The 13,999-nt window shown below is 51.3% G+C and overlaps 1 protein-coding gene across 1 annotated transcript in view; it reads left to right on the top strand.

The window, feature by feature from the left end:
* The window catches only part of RAB8B (RAB8B, member RAS oncogene family), a 135,604-nt gene that overhangs the window by 65,689 nt on the left and 55,916 nt on the right, over positions 1-13,999 (top strand). The window contains exon 3 of the mRNA XM_030188259.1: positions 7,858-7,918. Within this exon, the coding sequence (XP_030044119.1) occupies positions 7,858-7,918 (61 nt within the window). The remainder of the gene's footprint in view (positions 1-7,857; positions 7,919-13,999) is intronic.

Raw genomic sequence — 13,999 nt, 5'->3', positions numbered from 1 at the left:
ACTTAAAGGATGCTTACACACCGATCTCGATACTTCCAGCTCACAGGAAATATCTTCGATTTTGGCTGGGAACACAGCACTTTCAGTACCGTGTACTGCCTTTTGGCCTGGCGTCTGTGCCCAGAGTGTTTACCAAATGCCTAGCTGTAGTCGCAGCGTCTCTACGCAGACTGGGAGTGCATGTGTTTCCTTATCTCGACGATTGCCTGGTGAAGAGCACCTCCAATGAAGGTGCTCTGGAGTCCATGTGAATGACTATTCGGGTGCTAGGGCTACTGGGGATCATCAATTATCACAAGTCCAATCTCACCCCAGTCCAAAAATTGAAATTCATTGGAGCTCTGTTGAACACTCAAGACAGCTCGAGCTTATCTTCCTGAGGCAAGGGCGGACAACCTTCTGTCCTTGGTGTCCATGGTTCGAACATCTCAGCAGGTCATGGCTCGGCAGATGTTGAGACTTCTGGGGCACATGGCCTCCACAGTTCATGTCATGCACATGGCATGTTACATATGAGATCAGCTCAATGGACCCTAGCTTCCCAGTGGTTTCAAGCTGCGGGAGATCTAGAGGATGTAATCCAACCGTCCACCAGCTTTTGGAATTCTCTTCAGTGGTGGACGATTCGATCCAATTTGACCATGGGACATTCATTCCAAGTTCCTCAGCCACGAAAAGTGCTGACGACGGATGCATCTCTCCTGGGGTGGGGAGCTCATGTAGATGGGCTCCACAGTCAGGGAGCCTGGTCCTTTCAGGAAAGAGGTCTGCAGATCAACCTCCTGAAATGAAGAGCGATCTGGAACACTTTAAAGGCTTTCAGAGATCAGCTGTCCAATCAAGTAATCTTAATTCAGACAATCAGATTGCCATGTTTTACACCAACAAGCAGGGGGGCACCGGATCTCACCCTCTGTGTCAGGAAGCCGTCCAGATGTGGCTTTGGGCATCGCCGTCACGGCATGTTTCTCCAAGCCACTTATCTGGCAGGCGTAAACAACAGTCTGGCCGACAGGTTGAGCAGGATAATGCAACCTCACAAGTGGCCACTGAACATGGGCGTAGTCCGCAAGATCTTCCGAGCGTGGGGCACCCCCTCGGTGGATATTTTTGCTACTCAGGTCAATCACAAGGTCCCTCAGTTCTGTTCCAGACTTCAGGCCCATGACAGACTAGCGTCAGATGCCTTTCTCCTACATTGGGGGACAGGCCTTCTGTATGCGTATCCTCCCGTACCTCTAGTAGGGAAGACTGTGCTGAAACTCAAGCGAGACTGTGGAACCATGATCCTGATTGCACCCTTCTGGCTGCATCAGATTTGGTTTCCTCTTCTTCTGGAATTGTCCTCCGAAGAACCGTGGAGATTGGACTGTTTTCCAGCCCTCATCACTCAGAACGAGCGGTCGCTTCCAGTCTCTGGCTCTCATGGCCTGGATGTTGAGAGCTTAGAATTTGCCTCCTTGGGTCTTTCAGAGGGTGTCTTCCAAGTCTTGCTTGCTTCCAGAAAAGATTCCACGAAGTAGTGTTATTCTTTCAAATGGAGGAGATTTGCCGTCTGGTGTGACAGCAAGGCCCTTGATCCTCTTTCTTGTCCTACACAGACCCTGCTCGAATACCTTCTGCACTTATCAGAGTCTGGCCTCAAAACCAACTCGGTAAGTGTTCATCTCAGTGCGATTAGTGCCTATCATCGCCGTGTAGAGGGTAAGCATATCTCTGGACAGCCTTTAGTTGTTCGCTTCATAAGAGGTTTGCTTTTGTCAAAGCTCCCTGTCAAACTTCCACCAGTGTCATGGGATCTCAACGTCGTTCTCTCTCAGCTGATGAAAGCTTCTTTTGAACCACTGAATTCCTACCATCTGAAGTACTTGACCTGGAAGGTCGTTTTCTTTGTGGCCGTTACTTCAGCTCGTAGGGTCGTGTGAGCTTCAGGCCTTAATAGTACATGCACCTTGTATCAAATTTCATAACAACAGAGTAGTCCTCCACACGCACCCTAAGTTCCTGCCAAAGGTTATGTCAGAGTTCCATCTGAACCAGTCAATTGTCTTGCCAACATTCTTTCCCTGTCCTCATACCTGCCCTGGCGAGAGCAGTTTGCACACCTTGGACTGCAAGAGAGCATTGGCCTTTTAAGTGGAGCGGACAAAGCCCTTTAGACAGTCCGCCCAGTTGTTTGTTTCTTTTGATGCCAACAGGAGGGGAGTCCCCATCGGGAAAACGCACAATCTCCAATTGGCTAGCAGATTGCATTTCCTTCACTTATGCCCAAGCTGGACTGACTCTGGAGGGCCATGTCACGGCTCACAATGTTAGAGCCATGGCTGCGTCAGTGACTCACTTAAAGTCAGCCTCCATTGAGGAGATTTGCAAGGCTGCAACGTGGTCACCAGTCCACACATTCACATCTCACTACTGCCTTCAGCTGGATACCCAACGCGACAGTCAGTTTGGGCAGTCGGTGCTGCAGAATCTGTTCAGGGTTTAGAATCCAACTCCACCCCCCTAGACCCATTTTTGTTCTGTTCCAGGCTGCACTCTCAATCTACGTTATGTCCTTGCCGTTGCATGGCCCAATTGACCAATGTTCATTGTTTTGAGTGAGCCTAGTTGCTAGGGATACCCCATCAGTGTGAACAAGTAGCCTGCTTGTCCTCGGAGAAAGCGAAAATACATAACTGTAGCAGGTATTCTCCGAGGACAGCAGGCTGATTGTACTCAGAAACCCGCCCCCCTCCCCTTTGGGGTTAATTTGTTTCTTTTTATGCTTTTGATTTAACTGAGGAACGCATTCGTGTGACGGGCAGGAAATCGGTCCACGTGCTGCACGCGTGCCAGAAGACTCTGGCAAAACTTCTTTTTGTTTTTTTTTTTTTTAATATTTTGCTTGCAGATGTCGACCCACATGTGAGAACAATCGGCCTGCTGTCCTCGAAGAATACCTGCTACAGGTATGTAACTTCGCTTCAGTGTTTGTTCCTTATTTTTTTACATATAGCGTGTGCTTCTTGAGTTAAAATCATTGTAAATTCCTTATTTCCACACCAGTCGGAACAACTGGGTTGTTTCCTTCCAAAAAGCAAATGGAGGTAGAGAACTGATGCTCCAAGCATAAAGGTGTGGTTAACACTGGATGTGTGCACAATTGTGCGCTGGTTGCTCAGAGGGCTCAAGCATGGATGTTAACGTGTGGTACAGATGTCTGCAAATTATATTGAAACTAGCCGTTCAGCCCGTAAAAACGGGCTAGTATAGTTAGGGGGGGTTGAAAGGCCCCCCACCCCGCCGCCGAGTTCGCCACTGCCGCTCCCCCTCCCCGGAGCCGTCGCCACCCACCTTCCACCCGGTCGGGCCCTCGCTCCGCTATTGAAACAGCGAGGGCACGCAGCACACAGCTCTACTGCTGAGCTGCCGTGGCCTTCCTTCTTCTCTGCCTGTGTCCTGCCCTCGTGTGCAAAGGAATGCTTACTAGCCTCATTAACATCCATTTAAATACATCAATATATATAAATGGCGAGTGTCGTACTCACTCGCAAATGCGCAGTAGAGACCCTCTCTGTTCCGCCCCGTCATCACGTATTGACGCGGGGGCGGGGCAGAGAGGGTTTCTACTGCGCATTTGCGAGTGAGTACGACACTCGCCATTTATGTATATTGATGTATTTAAATGGATGTTAATGAGGCTAGTAAGCATTCCTTTGCAATGCACAAACAGAAGTGCTGCAATGCATAGAAGGATATGAGGGCCTATAACACTGAAAGGTTTTTTTTTGCCCGATAAGGGGCAGCAAGGAAGGTTTTGAGGAGAGGATTTCTTGTTTTTCACATTGAACTTCCACTTTTGTCTTTTGCAAGCGAAAGGGCTCCAGCAAGTTTTAAACATAGATGGGAAGGAACAAATGTACATGCGTGTCTGAGGAAAACCGAAAGTAAAAGCACACATCTGTGCTCGTTCTGCACCTACTACTACTACTATTTAGCATTTCTATAGCGCTACAAGGCATACGCAGCGCTGCACAAACATAGAAGAAAGACAGTCCCTGCTCAAAGAGCTTACAATCTAATAGACAATCAAATCAATTAATGTGAATGGGAAGGAAGAGAGGAGGGTAGGTGGAGGCAAGTGGTTACGAGTCAAAAGCAATGTTAAAGAGGTGGGCTTTCAGTCTAGATTTAAAGGTGGCCAAGGATGGGGCAAGACGTAGGGGCTCAGGAAGTTTATTCCAGGCGTAGGGTGCAGCGAGACAGAAGGAGCGAAGTCTGGAGTTGGCAGTAGTGGAGAAGGGAACAGATAAGAAGGATTTATCCATGGGGCGGAGTGCACGGGAAGGGGTGTAGGGAAGGACGAGTGTGGACAGATACTGGGGAGCAGCAGAGTGAGTACATTTATAGGTTAGTAGAAGAAGTTTGAACAGGATGCGAAAACGGATAGGGAGCCAGTGAAGGGTCTTGAGGAGAGGGGTAGTACGAGTAAAGCGACCCTGGCGGAAGACGAGACGGGCAGCAGAGTTTTGAACCGACTGGAGAGGGGTGAGGTGACTAAGTGGGAGGCCAGCAAGAAGCAGATTGCAGTAGTCTAAACGAGAGGTGACAAGGGTGTGGATGAGGGTTTTGGTAGAGTGCTCGGAAAGAAAGGGGCGGATTTTACGGATGTTGTAAAGAAAGAAATGACAGGTCTTGGCAATCTGCTGGATATGAGCAGAGAAGGAGAGAGAAGAGTCAAAGATGACCCCAAGGTTTCGAGCTGAGGAGACAGGGAGAATGAGAGAGCCATCAACAGAAATAGAAAACGGGGGGAGCGGGGAGGTGGGTTTGGGGGGGAAAATGAGAAGCTCGGTTTTGGTCATATTTAATTTCAGGTGGCGTTGAGACATCCAGACAGCAATGTCAGACTAGCACGCTGAAACTTTGGTTTGGATGCAAGGTGAGATATCAGGGGTAGAAAGGTAGATTTGGGAGTCATCAGCATAGAGATGGTGGGAAAAGCCATGGGATGAGATTAATGAACCAAGGGAAGAAGTGTAGATAGAAAAGAGGAGGGGACCAAGAACAGAACCCTGAGGTACGCCAACAGGCAGAGGGATAGAAGTAGAAGAGGATCCACCAGAGTGAACACTAAAGGTGCGGAGGTAGAGGTAGGAAGAGAACCACCTGAATATGAGCATTTCAAAAATTCCATGTGCTAGTAATATTTGTAAGCTCATTTAGATGCTGAAGAATATTCCATTTATTTCTGGTCATGCACACCAGAGCCACGCTTGCTGCAAAACGTTTGTATGTGTGTGTCTGGTATGTTCCTTCACCATTTTCTGTTTAATAGTGCAATTTAACCACACATTTTAGATATGACTTGCTTCAAGTATCACTATATTTTTTTTGCATTGTGGGCCCATCTTTATATGGCTTTGAGCATCGGTCCCTGAGTTGTTCGGTGACATCTCCAGCAAAGTCTGGTGACCTTGGGAACTTTCTCAAGTATTTGCTGTACCTATAGCAAGATGGTAAGGTTGTTCTGGCTGGTACTGCAGGTCTAGGCCTAGCTCTCCGGTTCACTGGCTAAGACCAGTGCTTGAGCCTAACGGCTTTGCTCCTGGCCTCTGTCCATTGATCCAAACCAGTCGAGCACAGAGCCTGTCTACACAGTCCCAGACCATCAACTAAGAGTGTTAGCTTGGGTGACTTCTAGCTCTGGCCCCAAGGGGTCTGTGCCAGTGGAGGGGTGGGTCTCCATCTCTCCATCTCCCCTGTCACTCGAGTGTCACCTGGGGCTCCCTGCAGCACTGGTTCAGACTTGGTTTAAAAAAAAAAATTTTAGCATAGCATTATTTCCCTGTTTGACAGAAATTAAGCTTAAAAAAAAAAAGAACCTGAAAACCCACACCCAGTGGAGCTTGTGGAACCTGCAGGAGCCTGGTTAGCTACAGGCCTGCAAGGGTCTGGAGAGTTGGGTAGGTCAAGGCAGACCATGTGGTCAGCCATGCCAGAGGGCACGCTGTATTGCATGTGAGAGCCAGCAGCTTAGTACAGCTTTTTGCTCCTTCTGCCCTGGCTGTGATGGGCCATTTCTGACTGCAGAAACTGCCTGGAGGGGATTTGGGGGAGGTGTCCCAGATGGCTGCCAGTCCTGGTGCTGCCTCTCTGCTGGACCCATGGACCTGTCAGGTTTAGAAGGAACAGCATCCATTTTACCTGTCTCTTTCCTTTCTCAGCTCCCAGAACAGCCCCAGTGGGTTCCTAGGGTAGCAGGACCCATTGGGTGGGAGCCCCCATCAACTTGGCTTTGGGTTGGGGAGGGGTCCACCAGTGTAGAATGGCTCTAGCAGGTTGTCTTGCTAGTTAGGGAGGCACTGAGGCATTAGGGTCCATAAGGGCCTCACCTTTGGTGGCAAAGCACCCCAGCTGATGGGTACCACTGCTCTCCCCGGGTTAGTTGCAAATCTGGCAGTATTATGTCCAGCACAAGCATAATGCTTGTTCAAAATATCAAGTCCGTATCTTTGTTTGCATGGAAGTTGTTGCGGTCTGAATATTGGTCCAAATATGTTCCGATGAGTCGCGACCAATTTTGATGCACACTTTGAGTCAACTTGTTTGACTGGATTTTGCATCCATAATGTTAAAATGTATTTCATCTGAATTAGCATCAAAAACTGTACAGGATTTGAATTTTTTAGCCATTCTTATAAATGTGTTTGGATTTTATTAGACCCCAAAAATGGCATTTTGGTAAATGTCGCGCGCTCATGGACTGACAACCTTTCAGAAAAGGAGGTCTAGATCTGCAACTATTGCAGTTAGAGACCTCAAATTTTGGGAAACTTGGTTTAACACCTGACTCGCGCAACAGATAAAATTTGAACAAAATTGGAGACATGATGGTGGGAAGGTTTAGACCACTTGGCATGGAATGACCCAGGGGCTTTAAGGTCCTTGATGGTCCAGGTGGCAGCACTCACCTGCTTTAGAGGGAAAGTTGGTGACCTCTCCCTGGCAGCACAGGAGGATATCGCTTGGTTTTTAAAGGGTACTTTTTTGCATCCTCCAGTCAAGCCCCTGTTGCCTTTGTGGGACCTGAATGTGGTCCTCAGTGTACTGTTGGGGGCCAACATTTGAATCGTTTCAGGCAGCCTTCATAAAGGACTGTAGTTAGACAGTGTTTCTAGTTGCCATTGTGTCTGTGCACCGAGTCTCCGAGCTGCAGGCTTTATTCTGCTGCAATCCATTTCTGTCCTTTTGTGGAGGATTTAGTCTCTCTGCACAGTGCCATCCTTTTTGGCTTGGGTGTGGCCCCCAGGACCGTACCCTGCTGTGGCAGTAGCATGCTGGAGAGTTCTGGGGGGGACAAGCCTGGAAAACTAGGTTGTCTACCTCCCATGTGCTGTTCTTTCTCCCTCCCCCTCCCTCCCTCCCCCCAGTATAACTGCTGCCTTTTAATAGATGGATGTCCCTTGAATTTTTGTTATCTTTTACATCTGCCTTTTTTTTCCCCCCACAGAGAGAAACCTGTAAGCTGGCACACTGCTTGTATTTAAGGACATCTAGTAGTACACTAGAAGGTTTTTAAATATGACATTAAGTACTTGAATGATTTTTCATTGTTATCTTTATAGGAGCCAGCTCTGTGGGTGCTGAACACTCCAGTATTGAGCAAGTTCTCCTTTGTGATCATGGAGGGGTAATTTTTATAGAATTTGGCAACCCCTAATCATTTTGGAGCCTATGGCTGTCTTCTAAATGTACTGGAAAACTATTAGACTGTTAGTATATCTAAGTAGCGTAAGAATGTTTGCACCTATTTAATATTCGTTGTATCTTAATTGTAAGAGTTCACAATTTCAACTTTAATTCAATTTTTAGGGACACAGCAGGCCAGGAACGGTTTCGAACAATCACAACCGCTTATTATCGAGGAGCTATGGTAGGTTTTGCCCACATTTTTAATATGTGGTAAGGTATAGCTTTGAGTTTTAAGGTCTAGAAAAAAAATTCATAGCTGAAGTTTCATGGAAGCTACATCTATGCATATACAGACCATATGAAAATACACACAAATATTCTGAGAGAGAGAACAGAAGGATCAAGAAATAAAGGTGTGCCTAGAGTGGGGAAGGGTGCTGATGTTGGGTTGGAAGGGTGGAGGTAGCGAGGTCATTCTCCAATGAATTTATTTTCTGAGTTATAGCTAGTGTACTGTAACCATTTGTGTGTGCCCTCAACAGCAATTGTACCTTCCCTATCATCAAGCCATTCAATCCATAGACTGGTGGGTTGTGTCCATCTACCAGCAGGTGGAGAGAGAGAGCAATCTTTTGCCTCCCTATATGTGGTCATGTGCTGCCGGAAATTCCCCAGTATGTTCTCTATCTCAGCAGATGTGTGGTCACACAGCAGCAGCTCTGGCTAGGTCTCCAAGCCTAATTGTTTAGGTTTTGTTGAGTACCTGGGGTTGAGGTTTCTTCGTGAGCAAGTGCAAACCTGGTGGTGCCAGGTCCCTCCTTTTCTCCCCCCTCCCGCTGGCTCCGTTAAACAAAAAAAAAAAAAATTTTTTTTAAACGTTCAAAAAGGACGTCCATTTGCAGCTGCTCACTGGAACAAGTCGTCGGTGCTCGGAGCAAGAAGCAGGTAATTTTTACCTTTTACTAGCGGGCAGGGGGTTCCCCGAACGGTCTCCATGTGGCTATGGCCTCGTATGGCAAGGGCGTGAAAAGATGCTCCCCGGAACGCGTTCGCGCGCCTAGCGGGGAAGCGGGGGGATCGAAGGTAGAGTCGCCCTTTTTGGGCACCCTTTCGGAGCCGGGAGAGTTCACCGGTTTTTCCTCCAGCGTGGCGGCCTTTCCCGCCTTAGGCGCCCATCCCCCGCTGGCCGCCCTTCCGGTCGTGAACAGCCACGCGGCTCGGTCGGCTTCTTCTTGGGCCGCCTTCGAGAGGGGAGACGTTAACAGCTTGGTCGCCCTTGAATCGGGCGACAGTAAGAAGTCGGCGACATTAAAACGCCCTTCTTCCCGCGTGGCTCTTTCTTGGAGTTTCGCACCGGACGCCATTTTGGACGCGCAACACGCCTCTCCCCCACTCCTGGGAGTGCAGATAGAGGTCGCCTCTAGGGCCGCGGCACAGGCTGCAGAAATGCACAGACTGGGGGGTTTCTCCCCTGAGTTCATTTTGCTGCTGCATCAGGCCTTTCTTATGCAGAACACTGCCCCTGCTCACCCCCCTGATAGGGGTGATGAGGCCTCTATGTTTAAGCGCCCTTGGGTGGATCTTCCACCCTCGGGGGACTGTGTCTCCTCTGATGTGGATGATGGCAGCGTGACTGAGTTCTCCCAGAGATCCTTAGCGGACTCTATGGAAGAGACTGATCCTCGCTCGGATGGAGCGGACGACCCCTCTGCAGCGCGGCTTTTTTGCTCAGAGGACTTGCCCAACCTGCTTGTGCAGGCCATGAGCATTTTGAAGATTGCCTCTCCGGAGCAAGGCTCTCTCTCTCAGCCTCTACTGGCTCCGCCATTATGCTGGGAACGAAGCGCCCGCCTAGATCTTTCCACGTTCATGAAGCCATGCAGACCTTAATTTCAGCGCAATGGGATGCCCCTGAGGCAAGCCTGAATGTAGCCAGGGCTATGTCTCGTCTGTACCCCTTACCTGAGGGGGAACGGGAAGCCTTTGTCTGGCCCACGGTAGATTCCTTAATCACTGCCGTGACTAAGAAAATGGCGCTGCCGGTGGAAGGTGGCACTGCCCTGAAGGATGCCCAGGACAGGAGAATGGAGGCGGCCGCTCTGAGTTTGCAAGCCTCGGTTTGCGGCTCCTACGTGGCTAGGGCGTGCCTGACTGTTTTGCAGCGGGCTTCCCCCTCGGACCCTTCCTGGAGGGTGGAATGGCCGACCCTGGAGTCGGGTTTGGCCTACTTGGCAGACTTGCTGTATGATGTTTTGAGAGCCTCGGCCAAGGGTATGGCTCAGACAGTCTCTACGCAGCGGTGGCTCTGGCTTAAGTACTGGTCTGCTGACCATGCCTCTAAATCTCGCCTAGCCAAGTTGCCTTTTAAAGGCAAGCTGCTCTTTGGGGATGAGCTGGACAAGATCGTGATGGAGCTCGGCACGTCCAGGGGCAAGAGGTTGCCGGAGGTCAGGACTCGGGCCGGCAGTGCCCGTCCTGGTTCCTCTAAGGGCCGATTCCAGGAAGCCCGTCGGTATCGCCCGGGCAAGTCGGCCTCCTCTGTCTCCGCTTTCTTCAAACGGAACTTCTCCCCCAAGCAGCATTCCTTTCGTAGAGACCGCCGTCCCGGAGGTTCGTCCTCGCGGCCCGCCCCCAGGGTCGCGTACCCAATGACGGGGACCTGGTCCATGGCCCAGTGCAGATAGGAGGAAGGTTGTCCTCGTTTCTGGGCGAGTGGACCAGGGTAACTTCAGACGCTTGGGTTCTGGAAGTCATCAGAGACGGCTACAAGCTAGAGTTCTGCCGACCCCTAAGAGACGGGTTTGTAAACTCTCCTTGCAACTCTCAGGTCAAAGCAGCTGCCGTGCAGCAGACTTTGAACAACCTGATCCGCCTGGGCGCGGTGGTCCCGGTGCCAGTAGATCAGCTTGGCAAGGGGCGCTACTCCATTTACTTTGTGGTGCCAAAGAAAGAAGGCTCTGCTCGGCATATTCTTGACCTCAAGGGAGTCAATCAGGCATTGAAAGTTCGGCACTTCCGGATGGAGACCCTCCGCTCCGTAATAGCTGCGGTGAAAAAGGGAGAATTCCTGGCCTCCCTGGACATCAAGGAAGCTTACCTGCATATTCCCATCTGGCCGCCTCATCAGCGCTTTCTGCGCATTGCAGTGCTGGGCCGACACTTCCAGTTCAGAGCCCTCCCGTTTGGGTTAGCTACGGCTCCGTGGACCTTCTCCAAAGTAATGGTGGTCATCCTGGCCTTCCTCTGCAAGGAGGGAGTGCAAGTCCATCCCTATCTGGACGACTGGCTGATCCGAGCCCCTTCCTATGCGGAGTGCGGGAGAGCTACAGACAGGGTCATTGCTCTTCTGAGCTCCCTGGGATGGATCATCAACTGGGAGAAAAGCCAGCTGCGGCCGACTCAGTCCCTGGAGTATCTGGGAGTTCGATTCGACACCCAAGTGGGCAGAGTGTTCCTGCCGGACAGCCGAAGCGTCAAGCTTCGGACCCAGGTGGGCCAGTTCCTAGCCTCCTCTACTCTTCGAGCTTGGGACTATGTGCAGCTGTTGGGCTCCATGACGGCCACGATGGAGGTAGTGCCCTGGGCCAGGGCTCATATGAGACCACTACAGCACTCTCTTCTGCGGCGGTGGACTCCAGTCTCGGAGGATTACGCCGTACACCTTCCTTTGGATCCAGCGGTGCGAAAGGCGCTGAGCTGGTGGCTGAGGCCAGGCAAGCTGTCCACAGGAATGCCTCTTACGACCCCGGAGTGGGTTGTCATCACGACGGACGCTTGCTTGACGGGCTGGGGAGCCCACTGCCTGGGACGGACAGCGCAGGGGCTCTGGTCTCCTGCAGAGACGAAATGGTCCATCAACCTCCTGGAACTCCGAGCCATTCGGTTGGTGCTTCTAGAGTTTCTCCCGGTACTGGTGCTGAGGCCTGTACGGGTCCTGTTGGACAATGCCACAGCTGTGGCCTATGTCAGTCGCCAGGGAGGTACCAGGAGCGCCCCTCTAGCCAAGGAGGCCATGAAGCTATGCCTGTGGGCGGAAGTGAATCTGGAACAGCTGTCGGCGGCCCACATTGTGGGAGCCATGAATGTCAAGGCGGACTTTCTCAGTCGCCATACCTTGGATCCCGGAGAGTGGCAACTGTCTGCTCGGGCGTTCTTGGACATCACGAAACGCTGGGGCTGACCGAGCCTGGATCTGATGGCGTCCTCGGCCAATTGCCAAGTGCCACGTTTTTTCAGCAGAGGACGGGACCCTCGATCTCTGGGAGTCGATGCTCTTCTCCAGCAGTGGCCGGCACAGGAGCTTCTCTACGTGTTCCCGCCCTGGCCCATGATGGACAGGGTGCTAGGCCGGGTGGCAAAGCATCCGGGCCGGGTGATCCTGGTGGGTCCGGATTGGCCCAGACGTCCCTGGTATGCGGACTTAGTCAGACTCTCGGTGGAAGGCCCTCTGCGGCTGCCAGCGGAGCGGGGCCTCTTACATCAGGGTCCCGTGGTGATGGAGGATCCCTCCCCCTTTGGTCTTACGGCCTGGCTCTTGAGCGGAAGCGGCTGAGGAAGAAGGGCTTCTCAGACAAGGTCATCGCCACTATGCTGAGAGCGAGGAAGCGCTCTACTTCCACCACTTACACCAGGGTTTGGCGTACCTTTGCGTCGTGGTGCGAGGCAGGCTCTGTATCGCCCTTCACTGCTCCAATCTCTTCAGTGTTGGCGTTCCTGCAAGAGGGGCTGGAGAAAAGCCTGTCGCTCAGTTCGCTGAAAGTCCAGGTAGTGGCTCTAGCTTGCTTCAGGGGTCGTCTGAAGGGGGCTTCCCTGGCTTCACAGCCGGATGTGGAACACTTTCTCAAAGGAGTTAATCACCTGCGCCCTCCTCTGCACTCGATAGTGCCTACGTGGAATCTCAATCTGGTGCTAAGGACCTTGCAGAAGCCGCCCTTCGAGCCCTTGCCAAGGGCATCGCTGAAGGACCTGACGTTGAAAGCAGTCTTCCTGGTGGCTATCACATCAGCCAGAAGAGTTTCCGAGCTCCAGGCTCTCTCGTGTAGAGAGCCGTTCCTGCGATTCACTGAGGCAGGAGTATCGATTCGCCCAGTGCCCTCCTTCCTGCCCAAGATTGTTTCTCGATTCCATGTGAATCAGCAGCTTTACCTACCCTCCTTTTGTAGGGAGGATTACCCAGAGGAGTACCCTGCACTCAAATACCTGGATGTTAGACGGGTCATCATCAGATACTTGGAAGTGACCAATGATTTCCGGAAGTCGGATCACCTGTTCGTGCTGTTCACAGGCCCTCGTAAGGGTCTGCAGGCATCTAAGCCTACAGTGGCACGTTGGGTCAAGGAGACGATCGCGGCAGCTTATGTGGCGGCAGGGAAGATTCCGCCTATTCAGCTGAAGGCACACTCTACTAGAGCACAAGCAGCCTCGATGGTGGAGTCCAGATGTGTCTCCTTGGAAGAGATTTGCAGAGCGGCTACTTGGTCGTCGGCTCATACCTTCTCACGACATTACTGCTTGGATATGGCTGCTCGGACCGAGGCCCAGTTTGGGGCTTCAGTGTTGCATTCAGGGATTTCCATGTCCCGCCCTGGGTGAGTTCTGCTTCGGTACATCCCACCAGTCTATGGATTGATCGGCTTGATGATAGGGAAGGTAAAATTATGTATCATACCTGATAATTTTCTTTCCCTTAATCATAGCCGATCAATCCATAGCCCCTCTCAGATATCTGTATTGTTTGTGTTCTGGTTATATTTCAGGTGCAAGTTCAGTCTTCATTTCCTGTTCACGAGAACTTCGTGTTCAATTCTTCCAATTGAAGTCTCTTCGAGTTGAGACGATTTTGTGTTACAGTGAGCTGCTGCTTCCTCTCCCCCCGTTTCGGCGGTGGCTGGATTGATAACTAAATTATGCTGGCGCTCCCTCCCGCTTCGTGCGGCTGTAGGGTAGCTTTGTATCCCTCCCGCTTCGGCGGTGTTAGGGTAAGCCAGCTCCTCCCGCAGTTGCGGTAGCAGGATAAGCCAGTTCCCCCCGCGTCGGCGGGTATGGTTTCCCGCCCACCGCCCCGGCGGTGGTGCCTTGGAATATTTCCCCTCCCCCGCTTCGGCGGTGGTGAGCTGGGCAGAGTGTCCCTTTGTGGGTGTAATTCTCTAAGTGCTGAGTCCTGCGGATGGAGCTTTGATATCGACATACTGGTGAATTTCCGGCAGCACATGACCACATATAGGGAGGCAAAAGATTGCTCTCTATCTCCACCTGCTGGTAGATGGACACAATCCACCAGTCTATGGATTGATCGGCTATGATTAAGGGAAAGAAAATTATC

This window comes from Microcaecilia unicolor, chromosome 1 (genome assembly GCF_901765095.1).
Source record: "Microcaecilia unicolor chromosome 1, aMicUni1.1, whole genome shotgun sequence".
NCBI lineage: Eukaryota > Metazoa > Chordata > Amphibia > Gymnophiona > Siphonopidae > Microcaecilia > Microcaecilia unicolor.
The sequence above is the reverse complement of the archived record's forward strand: the minus strand, read 5'-3'. Positions and strand labels throughout refer to the sequence as shown.